Source organism: Chelonia mydas, chromosome 14 (genome assembly GCF_015237465.2).
Source record: "Chelonia mydas isolate rCheMyd1 chromosome 14, rCheMyd1.pri.v2, whole genome shotgun sequence".
In the NCBI taxonomy this organism is placed as follows: Eukaryota; Metazoa; Chordata; order Testudines; family Cheloniidae; genus Chelonia; species Chelonia mydas.
Genome location: NC_051254.2, coordinates 8,172,789 through 8,191,750, shown reverse-complemented (window position 1 = coordinate 8,191,750; position 18,962 = coordinate 8,172,789). Strand labels below are relative to the sequence as shown.

The 18,962-nt window shown below is 44.2% G+C and overlaps 1 protein-coding gene and 1 long non-coding RNA gene across 9 annotated transcripts in view; both read right to left on the bottom strand.

The window, feature by feature from the left end:
• PITPNC1 (phosphatidylinositol transfer protein cytoplasmic 1) overlaps positions 1-18,962 on the bottom strand; it is a 198,495-nt gene that overhangs the window by 61,261 nt on the left and 118,272 nt on the right. For 6 of the 8 annotated variants that reach the window (XM_037914090.2, XM_037914088.2, XM_043527639.1 and 3 more), the window contains one exon: positions 12,299-12,370. The exons of the other annotated variants lie outside the window; for them this stretch is intronic. In XM_037914090.2, the coding sequence (XP_037770018.1) occupies positions 12,299-12,370 (72 nt within the window). The remainder of the gene's footprint in view (positions 1-12,298; positions 12,371-18,962) is intronic. 8 annotated transcript variants of the gene reach the window in all.
• On the bottom strand, positions 9,149-10,015 carry LOC114018272. The gene is made up of 2 exons (XR_003563662.3): positions 9,954-10,015; positions 9,149-9,298 (listed from the first exon to the last, which is right to left on the bottom strand). It is a non-coding gene; the product is annotated as an uncharacterized LOC114018272 (long non-coding RNA).

The following is an 18,962-nucleotide window of genomic DNA, read 5'->3' as shown; positions in this document are numbered from 1 at the left end:
AGTTCTAAAAGGGCTTCTAAATTTAACAACCGGTTTTAGCGAACTGGTGGGAACCGACTCCAGCTCACCACTGCTTCAAGGGCAGAATAGCCCCAGCCACAATTTGTTCTCTAACCCTCTTACTCCCTCTGCAGGTTGGTAGGGTAGCTATAATTCCTGTCAAAGTTCTACAGGCGAAACTGCTGTGAGAGACGGAGCTCTAGGTGCTGGGGGAGAAGCTGAGGCAGGAGCTGCTGAATGAGATGCTGCGTCACTGCACTTCCCAGCAACCTTGGCCATGCCCTCTTTCCAGCCAACTCATCAACTTTTGGGGCTGTACTGAGCCTTTACACCTCTAGCCCCACCAAACTGAGGTTGCAGCTGCCTTGTGCTACCATAATCTTATCTGCCGGTGGAGTTTGCACCATAAAGGTGTACACTGACATTAACCGGTATAACCCTAGAATAAATTAGGCCCCAAATCCTATTTTCCAGTTTGCCTAAATAAAAGAAAATAAATAAAATTTAGATATACCTCCTATTCAATTTATTCAGCAATATTTTGACTGAGCTAACTAAAATATTGTCTCAGAGATCCATACACTTTTGTACATATAAATACTTCAGGGATCTTACTGACCCTCATCCTACCAGTCTTAAATAAGAAAATCTTATGATGATGATGATTGATGAAAGAACAAGTGTCATATATTTTCCCTGGACTTTTTTTATTCTCTTCCTTGGCTGTCATGGTGTCGCTCCTTGTTTACCATGAGGGCCCATCCGGCTGGCCTTAAAGAGAGTCTATCACTACATGAATTCTGAAAACATAAGCAAACCTTATGGACATCTGCGTCAGAGCTAAGTGCCTGAGGAAATGTGTGTCATTCCCTGAATGTTCACTTACCACATCACTTTTTATTGGCAGAGCAGGAGCAAGCGGCATGCTTAAACAAATGCTACAGCCCTACACAAAGAGTTCAACTCATGTCAACTCTTCTAAGAAGCAAAAGCCCTTAGGGGTAATGTCCCAAGTTCTGACATATCAGCTATTCAGACCTGGAGAATCCACTCCACTTATTGGATTTACAGGATTCAGGGGTGGACAGCAACCTCAGTCATTCCCCTCAGGCTAAAATTGCTTGAGGTCAATCAATATCTTCAAACACATGCCCCATTCGGAGAGATCATGTGCTATCCAAAGGCACAAAATGGAGTGGATATGATCATCTGTTAGAAAGAACTAATTGTTACCATCAGAGTCAATGGGAACTCTATCTCCAAGGGCAGAATTTGGCTCAAAGGTATTTTTTATGTGCACGGAAAATATTTCTTGTACTACATCAGATGAAAGGCTGGGGGAAGACAAGGAATCCATTTCAATTTAGGTTTGATGAAATCCTCTACCAAAGCAGAAAGACATCTAGACCTTCAGAAACTAAAGTTTTGCATGTTATCTATCTACTGTTTAGGCCTGTCACAGGGCAGGGTTCCCTCATCCAGCACTCCTTACTGCATACAGTCCTCATAGACATCAGTCACAAGTTTAACACCAAATGCTTTATTTACAGTGTGCTACACAAGTCCTTGTTCCCCCACAACAGAAGGCGTTTACCTTCTCCCTAGCCACAGGGCAGGGAGAGATCTCACCTCCCTGAGATCCTGCACATCTCTGGCCCTTCCTTCCTGCTTTACCCTCTTTCTTTTAACTGTCCTCAGCTGAATCCCCTTGTTGACTTGCACTTAATTATCACATCACTTGGTACTTAATTATCTCATCACTTTTGCTTATCAAGTACACAGAAAAGTGAGTCAGCCTGAGGCTACTCAAACTCTGTCACGGCCCCCATTACCACAGTATCTTTGTTGTGCCTCATAATCTTTCACATATTTATACTCACAACACCCCTGTGAGGCAGAGAAGTATCATCCCCATTTTACAGATGGACAACTGAGGCACACAGAGATATTAAGTGACTACCCAAGATCATGTGGAAAGACTGTGGCAGAGCAAGGATTTGAACCCAGGATCCTAAAGTTCTAGGCTAGTGTTCAAACCACTGGGCCCTCCTTCTGTATAATAAAAGGCAAGCTGTGCAATTCCCTATTTATATTTATTTTGGTATGGGGAAATGGAGGGTGGAGAAAACAGCATGTTTACCTTAAGAGTCTCTGAGATGGAGTCCCCACACTGTCTTGGGCTCCCTCTTAAGGCAGTGATTGAAATATCAGAACAATATAGCTGGCCTTAATGACTGTAAATTAAGTGACAAACATCAGATGAGGACTGAAGAAAATTATCATTTTACAGCCAAAAGCTCATAAATCTAGTCACAATACTTAATATTTATACCTACTTTAAAGTTCACGGACCTGGTATATTATCGTCTTTTCAATATCTAACTCTGGCTCTAGCTCTTTTCACATCTAAATGAGAGGACCGACAAGAAGACGTTTCAAGCCATCTTTCTTACAGGGATTGCTATTTATTAAGGTAAATCACAGCTATTGTAGGCAGCTGCTTTACTAATCTGAATTTGAAAACGAAACCATAAAAACCAAAGCCCATAGAACTCCTGCCTAACAATAAAATAAATGCTTTCTTTTTTTCCCTGTAGTCCTCCATTATAGACTATTTAAGGACTAGACAATTGGGTTTGAATAAACATAGTTTTTTTCATTTTTAGGGTGTCTGCTTTTTAAAATTCAAGCTCACTCTCAGTTCATAAATTAAATGTAGTGTACATTCTTATGTGCAGCACTTTAGAAATAGCCTAGCAAATACTTTATCGTTTGGCTGTCCTATAAATATCATTATACTGTAAGGACCAATGATCGTTGCAAGTCTGGATGACTTTTATAATACCAAATTTACAGTACATGTGGTCCTCCTTGGATGGATCCTATTACCAGCTGGAGGACTGCAGCGGATGCTATTTGTGACCGACTGCTAAGCTGTGTCTGGCCACAATCCCCGAAAAGGACAAAATAAACAAAGTCTCAGTATCTGTGGTGGGAACAGAGCAGAATTTGGGGAGTACCAATTGGGAAAATCCAGGCTATTCTCTACCTCACCTTTTCTGGAGTGAAATGTATCTAATATGAGATAATAAATGCTGAATGGGTACAGGACGAAAGGAAGAAACGAATATCTGCCTGAACCAAGAAGTGAAGTCAACAATTAATGAACACATGCCTTTTCATGGAGGCCAGGACAATCCAATCACACAGGAGTGAGCAGCAAGTCATACCACGCATGTCTGTGAATTTATACCATTTAAGGAATTAGAAAACTTTCAGAATTCCCTTCCATCATATCTATGTTATTAATCAATGCGGAGCTGGCATTCAAAACAGCGCTTTTATGTATGCACATAGCAATCTCTTCTCTTGCTGATTTTACCTTATGGACAAAATAAAAATCAAATATGCACATTATGCATTATTTTTCATGCAATCAGTGAGAAAAGATGGAACTGAGAGAGACAGGCCTGTATTTGTATCACCTGTCAATGTATGGAGCCCTTGTTGTAGGCATTGTTATTATTATTATTATTAATATTAGGAGTCCCAGTCATGAAGATGGACCCCATTGTGCTACATGCTGTACAGACATAGTTCCTCTCTTCCCAACAGGGTCTTTTCTGTTTTGGTTCCTGCCTCAGAGCAGCTAAAAGCAGCAGATTTGCAGTTGACTTAAAGACACATGAGGGAGGCAATATTCGTGATTAGCTGAGAGATGCCAGTTTGGGGCCATTCATATTTTATAAGACATTCTCATTTAAACAAAATATTACCTTCTAATTTAAAATAAAAACTCCACTTTCTAAAAAGACCCTTAAGCAGCAATGCTGAGTGGCTTGCCTCATTAGCCCAGTTTCAAACACCATTATTTGATGTACTAACATGTTCATCCAACGTTGACTCTGTTTTTCCAAAGGGAGAGTTGCCATGTGAACAGCTAGTTACTTCAGCTGTGTTGTAGCACTAGAAATCACAAGTGGCTAGATTTATGGTACTGCACCACTATCATGTAGGCAAGCCTCATTAGTGCGTTATCTCAATAAAGAGCTCCAATCTCCACTGCTTTGCACTTTGTGTCATCGTTTACAACTTGTGCAAAGAAAATGCAAAACTACAGAATGGTACCATTTTACTCCCATTTTTCACAAACGTAAATGATCACTCGGGGTGCAGATTTATCACAGCATTTTTTGTCAAAGATAATGGAGCATAATGGTATGTCACGGGTTTTACTATTTTTGATAAGAAGATACCATGACAAATCAGAAGGAGGCCCACAGCAGTGGCATCTGCAACTCCTGCCTTGCAGGGCTGGGCTTTGCTCCCCACTCTGGGTGTTGTGACTTGGAGCATGGGGTTACAGTGCTGCTCAGGTTTGGCCTGGCTGCCCCTCTGTCACGACGACAGAGGAGCAGTTGAGCCAAACCTAAGCAGTGCTGTGACACCCACGCAGTAGGTCACAGTGCAACACACTCAAATTTGTCCCACCCCACATTCTATCATGACCCCATGTGCTAGGCTGCAATATCTGGAGCAGGGCGGCAGCCGCAGCCGCCCCCCTCCCCAGGACTGGAGTTGCAGGAGCTGCCACTGCTGGGTGAGTTTATTAAAGTCACAGACACAAAGACAAGTCACAGACAAATAGGAAAATCACAGTATCCATGACATTTTTCCCACTGTGACAAACCTGCAGCCCTAATGATGACACAAGGTATAAGGTCAGGGGAGAATTGGGTCCTGGGTACAATTTAATTATAGAATATCAGGGTTGGAAGGGACCTCTGGAGATCATCTAGTCCAACCCCCTGCTCAAAGCAGGGCCAATCCCCAATTTTTGCCCCAGATCCCTAAATGGCCTCCTCAAAGATTGAATTCACAACCCTGGGTTTAGCAGGCCAATGCTCAAACCACTGAGCTATCTCTCCTCACAAGAGAGGGATAGCTCTAGTTAATGTTGTCTTTCATTAGTTTCTGCTTTCAAGACTATTAGCTTTATTTTAAGAAGAAAAGTCAGGAAGACATTTATATCTAGATGGGTTACTGGAATTAGACAGAATGCTACCAGATAATGCATCATGTTAAGTGAAGTAAGAATATGAATTTACTAGCTCACTAAACGATAACAGGAGCCTGAAAGCACTTACGTTGCTTTCATCCACTAATCAATATAATTATCTTTAGCTTTCTTCAATTTAATTATTGCTTTTTACAATCAATATCTATTTCATTAAATCACATGCAACTGAAGAAGGGATCAGAGTTCAGAGAATAATTTAAAAAAAAGATCTGCACAATCTCAAGGAAAGCCTAGAAACAGCCTAGCTAAAGTCACTCATGCATTATTAGGACAATAAATTTATTCCTCATTCTACTCTACTAGTAGGGATGATTCAACATATTCTGTATTGAAACTGCAACACGTATGAAAGCATCTCCTACGGTTAATTATTTCCACATCAATGGTTGGCAGTTAAAGTGAAGAGAAATATAGAATACAGTATCTTTGAATGCAACCTGATGCTGCTAATTCACCAGAGCAGTAGAGGTGAAAATGTTATGGGTACAATTCAGTTAAAAGCTATATTTGCCTTTTGCCAAAGAGGGCGGGGGGAAGGGGCGGTGGAGAAAATACAAAAATATAATGATTTTAACTTGTTGAATATTTAAATGCAGTCAAATGAAAAGTTTAGCAAAAAAGGAAAAACTGGCCTTTCTGCTGTTACCTGACTGAGCAAAATTTTTCATATTTAGCCTGAGTCTGGCTGCAAATTTTGCCATAAAAGAATACTTTGACCCCAGTGTAGACTGAATTTTAAACCTACTCACCTAGTTCTGAGTGCAATAATGAGCTGGGGACCAAGTCCAAAGCCCTTTAAGTCACTGGGAGTCAGAATTAATGTTTATAAAGAGCTTGATTTCAACGGTGGTACACAGCTGAGGATCCCACCTATGTCCAGTTTGCCTTAAGTTCACTGATTTGATACTTATTCAGGGCTTGACACAGTAATATTTTTGCTCCAGAGAGCTGACATCCTGAAAATATTTTTAAGCATCCATTGCTTGGTTAATGAGTTGAGTGGAAAACTGACTTTCCAACTCTCCTTATTCCATGCTACCAGTGCAGAACACGTTTTCTTCCTGCCAACTGCCATTGCAGTCTGACTGTGCTAGGACACTGTGTGTCCCTCCCATCTGTCACAAATGCTTGACCATAAGCTGTGGGCCTTCTCTGAGTTAAGTGTTACTAAGGCCAGAAAGGGGGAGAGAAAATTTAATAATTGTATGAAACTGGGCATACTGGAAGACTAAGATAATTGGCAATGGAATATACAGCCTCTCTCCTTCTAAGTCACTGGTTTGAATCTAAGGGTATGTCTACACTATGAAATTAGGTTGAATTTATAGAAGTCACAGAATCGGAAAGGACCTCAGGAGGTCATCTAATCTAACCCCCTTGCTCAAAGCAGGACCAATCCCCAATTTTTGCCCCAGATCCCTAAATGGCCCCATCAAGGATTGAACTCACAACCCTGCGTTTAGTAGGCCAATGCTCAAACCACTGAGCTATCCCTCCCCCCAATTTTTTAGAAGGTGATTTTATACAGTTGATTGTGTGTGTGTCCCCACACTAATGCACTAAGCGCATTAAGTCGGCGGAGTGCATCCATAGTACCGAGGCTAGCGTCGACTTTCAGAGCGTTGCAGTGTGGGTAGCTATCCCACAGTTCCTGCAGTCTCCGCTGCCCATTGGAATTCTGGGTTAAGCTCCCAATGTCCGATGGGGCAAAAACATTGTCACGGGTGGTTTTGGGTACATGTCATCAGTCGCCCCTCCCTCCGTGAAAGCAATGGCAGACAATCGTTTCGTGCCTTTTTTCCGTGCAGGCGCCATACTGCTTTCAGCAGACGGTGCAGTAGGACTGCTAACCGTCGTCATCATCATCCACCACTTCCACTGCCACTCTGCTCTCCTGATGCTATGAATCCACCTCGCAGGTCCTCTACATGACTGTCATCATCCACCGCTTCCGCTGGCACTCTGCTCTCCTGGTGGTCTCGCAGTGCTGCTTCCACTGCAACTCTGCTCGGCTGCTCGTCTCGCCATACCACGGCAAGCGTGCAGCCCGCTCAGCTGTTGTGTCCTGGCAACAGACGGTGCAGCAGGTCTGCAAAACTGGTCATCTAACCACGGCTTCCCCTGCGACCCTGCTCTCCTGCAGACGCCATACCACCGAAGCATGGAGCCGGCTCAGATCACTGCAGCAGTTATGAGCATTGTAAACACCTCGCGCATTATCATGCAGTATATGCAGAACCAGAACCTGCAAAAGCAGGCGAGGAGGCGATGGCAGCGCGGTGACGAGAGTAATGAGGACATGGACACAGAATTCTCTCAAAGCCTGGGCCCCGGCAATTTGGCCATCCTGGTGGCAATGGGGCAGGCTCATGCCATGGAACGCTGATTCTTGGACCGGGAAACAAGCACAGACTGGTGGGACCGCATAGTGTTGCAGGTCTGGGATGATTCCCAGTGGCTGCAAAACTTTCTCATGTGTAAGGGCACTTTCATGGAACTTTGTGACTTGCTTTCCCCTCCCCTGAAGTGCAAGAATACCAAGATGAGAGCAGCCCTCACAGTTCACAAGCGAGTGGCAATAGTCCTCTGGAACCTTGCAATGCCAGACAACTACCGGTCAGTCGGGAATCAGTTTGGAGTGGGCAAATCTACTGTGGGGGCTGCTGTGATCCAAATAGCCAACGCAATCACTGAGCTGCTGCTATCAAGGGTAGTGACTCTGGGAAATGTGCAGGTCATAGTGGAAGGCTTTGCTGCAATGGGATTCCCTAACTCTGGTGGGGCGATAGACGGAACGCATATCCCTATCTTTGGACCAGACCACCAAGGCAGCCAGTACATAAACTGAAAGGGGTACTTTTCAATGGTGCTGCAAGCACTGGTGGATCACAAGGGACGTTTCACCAACATCAACGTGGGATGGCTGGGAAAGGTACATGATGCTCATCTTCAGGAACTCTGGTCTGTATGAACAGGTGCAGCAAGGGACTTACCTTCCAGACCAGAAAATAACCGTTGGGGATGTTGAAATGCCTATAGTTATCCTTGGGGACCCAGCCTAACCCTTAATGCCATGGCTCATGAAGCTGTACACAGGGAGCCTGGACAGTAGTCAGGAGCTGTTCAACTATAGGCTGGGCAAGTGCAGAATGGTGGTAGAATTTGCATTTGGATGTTTAAAAGCACGCTGGTGCAGTTTACTGACTCAGTTAGACCTCAGCAAAACCAATATTTCCATTGTTATTACTGCTTGCTGAGTGCTCCACAATATCTGTGAGAGTAAGGGGAAGACGTTTATGGTGGGGTGGGAAGTTGAGGCAAATTGCCTGGCCGCTGATTACGCGCAGCCAGACACCAGGGCAGTTAGAAGAGCACAACAGGGCACGCTGCGCATCAGAGAAGCTTTGAAAACCAGTTTCATGGCTGACCAGCCTACGGTGTGACAGTTCTGTTTGTTTCTCCTTGATGAAAACCCGCCCCCTTGGTTCACTCTACTTCCCTGTAAGCCAACCGTCCTCCCCTCCCCACTTCGATCATCACTTGCAGAGCCAATAAAGTCATTGTTGTTTCAAATTCATGCATTCTTTATTAATTCATCACACAAATAGAGGGATAACTGCCAAGGTAGCCTGGGAGGGGTATGGAAGGAGGGAAGCACCGGGTGGGGTGGTGGATGAGGGGAGGAGGGAAGGACAAGGCCACACTGCACTTCAAAACTTATTGAATGCCAGCTTTCTGTTGCTTGGGCAGTCGTCTAGGGTGGAGTGGTTGGGTGCCTGGAGCACCCCGCCCCCCTACCCCCGCATTCTTGGGCATCTGGGTGAGGAGGCTATGGAACTTGGGGAGGAGGGTGGTTGGTTACACAGGGGCTGCATGGCGGTCTGTGCCTTTCCTGCACCTCAACCATATGCTGGAGCATATCAGTTTTATTTTCCAGTAGCCTCAGCATTGCATCCTGCCTCCTTTCATCATGCTGCCGCCACCTCTCCTGTTGCTCCAGCCGTCTATCCTCTCATGCGTCCCTCCTGTCATCGCATTCATTTTGTGCTTTCCTGGACTCTGCCATTGTCTGCCTTCACACATTCTTCTGGGCTCTTTCAGTTTGGGTGGACTCCATGAACTCAGAGAACATTTCATCGCGAGTGCGTTTTTTTCACCTTCTTATCTGCACTAGCCCCTCGGACAGAGATGCTAGTTGCAGCGTTGAAATATTTGCAACTGCGGGAAGAAAAAAGGGAGATTTAAATTGAAAAAGACATATTGGCCATTTAAAAGGAGGGGCTGATGTTTTCAGGTTAAGATGCAGCACAAACCCAACTAACCCCCCCCCCCCCCCAATTCTCTGGGATGATCATTTCACCCCTCCCCCAACCGCGTGGCTAACAGCGGGGATGATTTCTTTTCAGCCACAGGCAAACAGCCCAGCAGGAACAGCCACCTCTGATGTCCCCTTAATAAAATTCCCCTATTTCAACCAGGTGACCATGAACAATATCACTCTCCTGAGGATAACACAGAGAGATAAAGAACGGATCTTGCTTGAATGCCAGCAAACACCGGGACCACACGCTGCCATGCTTTCTTTTACAATGATTCCAGACTACGTGCTACTGGCCTGCTGAGGTAAAGTGACCTATCATGGAGGATGCAATAAGGCTGCCCTCCCCAGAAACCTTTTGCAAAGGCTTTGGGAGTACCTCCAGGACAGCTTCATTGAGATGTCCCTGGAGGATTTCCAACCCATCCCCAGACACGTTAACAGACTTTTCCATAGCTGTACTGGCTGCGAATGCATCCCAAGTCTTCAGGGCAAATTAATCATTAAACACGCTTGCTTTTAAACCATGTATTATATTTACAAAGGTATACTCACCAGCGCTGCCTTCTCCACCTTCAAGATCTGGGAGCCCGAGTTGGGAGGGTATTGGATCCAGGGTGATAAACAGTTCCTGGCTGTCAGGGAGAACAGTTTCTCCACTTGCCTGGTGTGTGCTATCATCTTCCTTGTCCCCAAAATCCTCATGCCTGTTGCATGAGACTCCCCCCTTGCAGGAGTTCATGTACAGGGGTGGGGCAGTGGTAGGGGCACTCCCTAGAATTGCATGCAGCCCATCATAGAAGCGGCATGCCTGGGGCTCTGACCCCGAGTGGGCGTTTGCCTCTTGGGTTTTTTGGTAGGCTTGCCTAAGCTCCTTAAGTTTCACGTGGCACTGCCGTGGGTCCCTGTGATAGCCTCTGTCCTTCATGCCCTTGGAGATTTTTTCAAATATTTTGGCATTTCGTCTTTTGGAATGGAGTTCTGATAGCATGGATTTGTCTCCCCATACAGCAATCAGATCCAGTACCTCCTGTTCGGTCCATGCTGGAGCTCTTTTGCGATTCTGGAACTCCATGGTCACCTCTGCTGATGAGCTCGCCACACTGGCCAAACAGGAAATGAAATTCAGAAGTTCGTAGGGCTTTTCCTGTCTACCTGACCAGTGCATCTGAGTTCAGAGTGCTGTCCAGAGCGGTCACAATGGAGCACTGTGGGATAGCTCCTGGAGGCCAATACCGTCAAAGTGCATCCACATTAACCCAAATTTGACCCAGCGATGTCGATTTCAGCGCTAATCCCCTCGTCGGGGAGGAGTACAGAAATCGATTTTAAGAGCCCATTAAGTCGACAAAAATGGCTTCCTTGTGTGGATGGGTGCAGGGTTAAATCGATCTAACACTGCTAAATTTGACCTAAACTCGTAGTGTAGACCAGGGCTGACTCACGTAACTAGTGACTGAAAGTTATCATCATTCAATGGCTGCTTGGTGGCCTCAGTCCAGTTTTCAATGGAAAAGTGTCTGCATCACAAAAATCATGATTAAAACCAAGACTATAGTTATCTAATTGCAATTATTATGCATCCATCAACTCAGCAATTTAGCAGAGAGGCCAAGGAACTTGTTGCCTGACCTATTCTCTCACCACTAGAGGAGGTTCCACCGGGTCAGGGTTGGGGCAATGTGTGGGTAAATAAAGAACGTCAGTCTCCAGAAATGCCATCTAGCACCCAACTCATTGTTATAGGGTGACCTGTGTCGTAGACCTTTTTCAGTCTCTCTCAAATGCACCCCTCATGTGACAGGATTTACTTCCTTCAACAAGGGTGGAACCCCACAATTCAATAACTCAGACTGGATAATTGGGCTGCAGCCACCCTGTTTTCCAACACTGTTAACACAACCAGCCCAAGTGTATTTGACACTTACAAGAAACCTTCCTCCAGAAACTTCCCAGCCTGTGTCCAGCAGCTGATTAAAGTGACTCAAAACAGCTTTTTCCAAATAAGCATATTGTTTATTCACCCAAAGATTCACAGCAATCAGAGAACTGGGTTAAAATAACAAAAATCTACATGCATCTAATCTTATCTAAACTTTACCCTTTCCTTGCAAGTCTAGGAAGGTGCACTTAACCCAGAAACCCCCACCTCAGTGCTGGGATAGACAGAGTGACCTCCTTCATTCTCTGCCTCTGGCAGGGTCTCTATGTCAGTGTCTCCCCTTCAGTTGCTACTGGCCACTTACCTGCTCCGTCTTTGGAGAGACAGTTTTTAACTGTTTACAGCCCTTTTGATTTCTCGGCTATGGTCTTGAGGAAAGAGCTGTGTAACTTTTGACTGGTGCCTGGGAAGAGCATCTTCCCAATTAATGGCCCAGCCATTGTTCTCTTCAAGTTGTTTACCCAGAGCTGCCTTATCTCTGACCCTTGTTTTGTTTCTTGTTTGTTCTTCCTACCAACTCCTTTTAATTCAGCTCCACATAGTCACAGATAATATCAAACAGGTAAACTGACATACATATGATATAGATATCTCCCTCATTCTCCACAATCCTTCATGAGCATTAAATTCACACCCATGAATTATGTTGAGATTAGAGGAGGAGCCTGGAGGTAAGATAAGAGGCATAAACTCTTTATACCATAGTGCTTTACATAATTCTTTGGCAAGTTGCACAGTCTTCATGGAATCATAGAAACATAGGGCTGGACCGGGCCCTCAAGAGGTCAGCTAAGTCCATCCCTTCATGCTGATGAGTTGGCTATCCAGGTGCACAGATTAAGTACTGCTGAGCATTCTTTTCCAGTTTGTAAGCCATGCAAGCCCCAGGAATATTTCATGATTAACAATGCCCTTGCATGGGTTTAAACATTTATTTTTCAAAAGAGATCATACTTACATTGTCATTGCTTCCTTTGTTGTCCTCATATTTTGTTTCTATGTGAATGGAGAATTTAGGCAAAAATGAGCACTGCAAAGAAAGCAAAATGTGTCCAGATCAATTTAAAATGTCAATTGCTTCATCAGGTCACTTGCTCAATAAATCCTGTTTTCTAGCAGCTTTCCTATTTTTTCTTGATTATTGCAAGAAATTGAATCAAAATCACTAAAAATCCACAATTGCAAAGGTTTTTTTAAAATGATTTTGAAAGGATATATTGATTCTATCCCAAAGTTGAGTACTAAAACAAAGTTATAACTAAACTAATAGAATTGTCGGACAACTAGTTATAGCAGTCAGTGTATATTTGATACATAACAGTGGCTATATTCTGAATGTTCCTCCACTACTCTCTGTCTTAAGTATTGCTATATTTTTCAGAACTTTTGAGCCGTTGTTCTATAGAGCTTTTCCTTGGATGACTACCATTTCCAGAGCAATGCCTATCTGCCCTATGCACAAAGTCTATGGAAATTCCACTGCCTGCAGTCCCTGATCAAAATGCTGAGGATGCTTGATCATGCAGTTATTTTCTAATTCCAGTATGATGCAGGTTTTTAAGTTATCTCATTTTGATTTTCCCTGGAAATTTTCTTAATTTTGGCATCCAACCAAACACACCATCACATCAACCCACCCATATAGTGCAAGAAAAATTACAAACATTCAAATGTTTTTCCTACCGATCAGGAAGAGAATCTGATGCCCCTATGCTCCTATGGGCAAATTCTCAATTAGATCCATATAACTCCACTGACTTGAGGGAGTTGGCACATACTCTTCATATCAAATTTTGCTCTAACACTGGTGCATATCCACTAGTGTTACTTCATACAAGACTGGCTTTCTTTCTCTGTGGATTGTTTCATTCATTTGGTTTCCTAAGAGTGCAATTTGCAGTGCTAGACATCACAGTTTCACTGTAGAGACTATTTCAAACATCTTCTCTTTAGCGTTTCACACTCTTGCTCCCAAATCAATTTTTTTCCACTATACTTAAGCAGCCAGAGTCAATGGCCAGCAATCCTTGAATGATATTAGTTCAGCCACTTTACTATAAAGGCATCAAGTCTTTTCTTGCATTAACTGTCAGCGACACTGACGTGCCAGTTCTTTGCAAGACATTTAATTGATGCCCGATGGCAAAGAGTCTTTGAATTGCTTGTGACTATTTCAAACATTATGTACTGAGGTTACACAATGAAGAAAGTTTGATGCTTCAGTGCTCACATTGCTACTGGTCCAAATTTGGACTTCATCAAAGTTGATTTTGGTTCCCGCAACAGGAAGGGAGATAGCTTGGAGAGCCAGCTGCTGTGGAGCAAAGCTGAAAGGGGAAGCAGGTTCTTCCTGAGACTAGAGAATTACTGTTTTCTATTCCCTGGACTATATAAAAAGAAGCCATTGATTGAGCCTCTAATTTTGGCCACAGAACACCTACTATTCATTAGCAGCAGCCGAGCAATAAGCATGGACCACTCAAACCTTTATGCAAAAAAGAGTGAGATGTTTGTGCCAGAACAGGGCCCTGCAATGGATTTAGAGAACAATCTTTACCAAACATTTAACACAATACTTACCAGCTATGAAAATATCTAGGCCATGAACTATGCACCTTATTTATGATATTAATAGTAGACCAGTGATAAATGTGGTACAAGAAAAAAATCAGCGGTGTGTGTAATGGAGGATGGAACAGCTTCAGAGATGGCCCAGTCGGTTCTAATTACCCATATCTTTGGGGCCATGTGTTACTTGGTAGGCGCACACCTCAGAAGGCTAGGTGAGTGTATTGATTATTCATAAGCAACCAGACAGAGCTGGAGCTAATGCAACGCAGGCTAACGGATCAGAAACCCAGACAGCCTTCCAACTTAGCTTTGACTAGCAGAGTCTCAGCTGATTCCAAAGTACAGGACGTTTTCGTCCTGTCTCAGGTCTTCCAATCTGCCAAAAACATCCCTATTTTATTTCCCCAAGTTCTCAAGGCAGCTGCAGAGCTTCAGTCATAACTCCTGAAAGAGTTATAACTCATAACTCATAACTGAAAGAGGGTCAAGCAAAAGGGTTGTTTTTTCCATCTTCTGCATTACAGATCTATTCAACATGTTATGACTGGGCTGCCCACTTTCGCTGAGCTACACAAACCCCGCCACAGCACGGCACAGCGCATGCTCTCATGTAGGGGAAGGCATCAGATTGCTTGTTAGGGTTGTGGGAGAGAACTACCATGACAAGTTTGTGTGTGATTGCTAGTGCCTACTGGGAAGGCTCTTACACGTAAAAGCAGGAAGATGAAAAGACAGAGCAGATGGACAACACAAGACCCTCAGGATGCTTTGCTGATTAGTTGCTAGCTGGTCTGAGCATGAAAGAGATTTCAATATTTTTTTCAATCCATTACAAACAGTTTTCTTTCCACTTTCATATATGGATGTGAAAGCTGGAAATCCATCAGAGGTACAGACAGATGTCTAAAATACCTTCAGAAGCAAATATATATCACAAATGCCGAGATTCATGACCGAGTTCAATAGCTTATCTCCGAAGTTATCCACAAAAGAAGATGGAAATATCTGGGACATGTTAAGAATGAAGCCAGAGCATCTGTTGTGGCAGGTGTGCTATTGGGTAGCTAGAGGAACGTGTAAAAGGGGCTGACTGAAAGAACCTCTATGTCAAATAGTACTAAGCTGTGGGTGGGGGGAATATGGGACTTAACAACAGAGAGAACATGCAAAGAGTGGCCCAGGATAGGGAAGGACAGCAGAGTCCTGTTTGTGCCCTAAGCAACATTTGATGGTTCCAGAAGGATTCAGATTATAAACAGTAAAGAACCCAACATAGAGGGTATGCTTGCTGTTTTACAGTAGCTGTTTTGTGTGTGTGGGCAGGTGGATGCTGGATAAAGCAAACTGCTACAGAAAGTAGATTATATACTGCAGATTTTTTAAATCAAAAAGAAATAGAGACTCATCACATACATCTTGCCATGCAGAATTTTTGGAACAGCTAGAAAATAAGGTGGCCAAAACATGGCATCTAGAGTTCTGCTGCTGCCCACGGCAGCTGTGATTTTTAATAGGATGGTGTGTAGCCTGTAGAGACTACAGGTCTGAGCACCTAATGCTCCAGCTGGATTCAAGCTGGAACTCGGCATGCTGAGACTTCTGCTGGGAAGCACCATGTAAGAGATGAGAGCAGTTGCAACTTGTTGCATTTTAGAGATGGCTCCTGGCAAGTGTGGTTTTGTGTGGGTGGAGTCTGGTTATGCCTGCCTTTACTGGGGGTCAGTGTTTAGTTCTGAATTATTGGGTTCACCAAAAATGTCACCAAATTTTTTTAAAAAGTGGTTGCTTCATGGTTGCTAAATGTCTGGAGGATTTGATAGAAAAACACAGTTGATTGGTGTTCTGCACACATGTCTTCAGGCTGTTGCTCTGTGTCATCGCTGTTAATGTGTTTTAGACACCAGCTCTTCTGGTCCGAGCATGCAGATTTAATTCTCTCTTTTACCCAACTTTTAAGAAAACAAAACCAAGTAAAAATCAAATCTAGCAAACAGCAGAAGTTGTAGATGAAATATATGAGCTGCCAGTTGGTGGAGAGTCATCAAAGCATGTACTGTCTGAGCAGACAAGATCCAGGTCTGGCCAATTTGTGAAGCCACAAAGCTGGTTTCTTAAATTACACAGTACAAGTCTGGTGCTTTGTCCAAAACCTCAACAGTTATGTAAATTACTCTTACCACTCTGGCTCTAATGGCCACGAACAGTGCAGCTGCTCCCACAGGAGTACCGGTGCTGCTCCCATATCCCCAATTACCCTGCTTGCCACAGGAAGTGGCGTTGCCATTTTAACCTTCATTGCTAGGTTGTCACTGAAAACCCTCTTGTTGGCAAAAGTAGTTTTTCACATCCACTTTTCTGCTTCTGGTTGCTATGCAGACAAACACCCACCCCCCAGCCACCCACCCACTGATTCCTCTTCCCTTGAACCAGCGAAAGTATCCGTGTGCTATGATCTGACTGTCAAGTCCCTGGAGGTGTTGGATGGAACATATTTTCCACAATATAAATACCTTTTTTCTTCACTTATTGAAACTGTTGCCGTTGGGCACGTCTGCACTGCAATCATCCTATGATTGCGGCTCGTGTACATGTAGGTAGAGATTAAAGCTATCTTGGGTATATTTACTGGAGCTGCAACCACACCCCATGACTTCAGTGGAGACATGCCCCTGAAATCACTGCAACCTCACCGTTAATAGAGGATAGCAATCAAAATCATTCTCTGCTTTAGTGGGGTAAAGCAAAGATGCAGTTCAATTATAACTCATAATTCAGTACAATTATGACTCCTGAATAAACATGGATAACTGAGAGGATTTTTAAATATATAGACATCTGGGGCGTGACCCTATTTCATATAACAGAGTATTGGATAAATCAAGTGACACTATAGCTAGCTTCTTAGTAAATGGCAAACCCCAAATTTAAGTCCTGCTTAAGTGATGCTTTGGCCTTCTGCCCAAGGGTAAAAGTCACCTCAAGTATTTTAAAAGTCACCTGTGATAGGGGCCTAGGGAATGCTCACTGCTGTGTATACAGACTGAGGTTTGAGCATTGGCCTGCTAAACCCAGGGTTGTGAGTTCAATCCTTGAGGGGGCCATTTAGGGATCTGGGGCAGAAAATTAGGGATTGGTCCTGTTTTGAGCAGGGGGTTGGACTAGATGACCTCTTGAGGTCCCTTCCAATCCTGGTATTCTATGATTCTATGAACAGTAAATATGGCAGGCGACCAGCTTGGCTTAACAGTGAAATCCTTGCTGATCTTAAACACAAAAAAGAAGCTTACAAGAAGTGGAAGATTGGACAAATGACCACGGAAGAGTATAAAAATATTGCTCAGGCATGCAGGAGTGACATCAGGAAGGCCAAATCACACCTGGAGTTGCAGCTAGCAAGAGATGTTAAGAGTAACAAGAAGGGTTTCTTCAGGTATGTTAGCAACAAGAAGAAAGTCAAGGAAAGTGTGGGCCCCTTACTGAATGAGGGAGGCAACCTAGTGACACAGGATGTGGAAAAAGCTAATGTACTCAATGCTTTTTTTGCCTCTGTTTTCACGAACAAGGTCAGCTCCCAGACTGCTGCACTGGGCAGCACAGCATGGCGAGGAGGTGACCAGCCCTGTGTGGAGAAAGAAGTGGTTCGGGACTATTTAGAAAAGCTGGACGAGCACAAGTCCATGGGGCCGGATGTGCTGCATCCGAGAGTGCTAAAGGAGTTGGTGGATGTGATTGCAGAGCCATTGGCCTTTATCTTTGAAAACTCATGGTGATCGGGGGAGGTCCCGGACGACTGGAAAAAGGCTAATGTAGTGTCCATCTTTAAAAAAGGGAAGGAGGATGATCCTGGGAACTACAGGCCAGTCAGCCTCACCTCAGTCCCTGGAAAAATCATGGAGCAGGTCCTCAAGGAATCAATTCTGAAGCACTTAGAGGAGAGGAAAGTGATCAGGAACAGTCAGCATGGATTCACCAAGGGCAAGTCATGCCTGACTAATCTAGTTGCCTTCTATGACGAGATACATGGCTGTGTGGATGAGGGGAAAGCAGTGGACGTGTTGTTCCTTGACTATAGCAAAGCTTTTGATACGGTCTCCCACAGTATTCTTGCCAGCAAGTTAAAGAAGTATGGGCTGGATGAATGGACTATAAGGTGGATAGAAAGTTGGCTAGATCGTCGGGCTCAACGGGTAGTGATCAATGGCTCCATGTCTAGTTGGCAGCCGGTATCAAGTGGAGTGCCCCAAGGGTCGGTCCTGGGGCCAGTTTTGTTCAATATCTTCATTAATGATCTGGAGGATGGTGTGGATTGCACCCTCAGCAAGTTTGCAGATGACACTAAACTGGGAGGAGAGGTAGATACGCTGGAGGGTAGGGATAGGATACAGAGGGACCTAGACGAATTAGAGGATTGGACCAAAAGAAATCTGATGAGGTTCAACAAGGACAAGTGCAGAGTCCTGCACTTAGGACGGAAGAATCCCATGCACCGCTACAGACTAGGGACCGAATGGCTAGGCAGCAGTTCGGCAGAAAAGGACCTAGGGGTTACAGTGGATGAGAAGCTGGATATGAGTCAACAGTGTGCCCTTGTAGCCAAGAAGGCCAATGGCATTTTGGGATGTATAAGTAGGGGCATTGCCAGCAGATCGAGGGACGTGATCGTTCCCCTCTATTCAACATTGGTGAGGCCTCATCTGGAGTACTGTGTCCAGTTTTGGGCCCCACACTACAAGAAGGATGTGGAAAAATTGGAAAACGTCCAGCGGAGGGCAACAAAAATTATTAGGGGACTGGAACACATGACTTATGAGGAGAGGCTGAGGGAACTGGGATTGTTTAGTCTGCGGAAGAGAAGAATGAGGGGGGATTTGATCGCTGCTTTCAACTACCTGAAAAGGGGTTCCAAAGAGGATGGATCTAGACTGTTCTCAGTGGTAGCAGATGACAGAACGAGGAGTAATGGTCTCAAGTTGCAGTGGGGGAGGTTTAGGTTGGATATTAGGAAAAACTTTTTCACGAGGAGGGTGGTGAAACACTGGAATGCATTACCT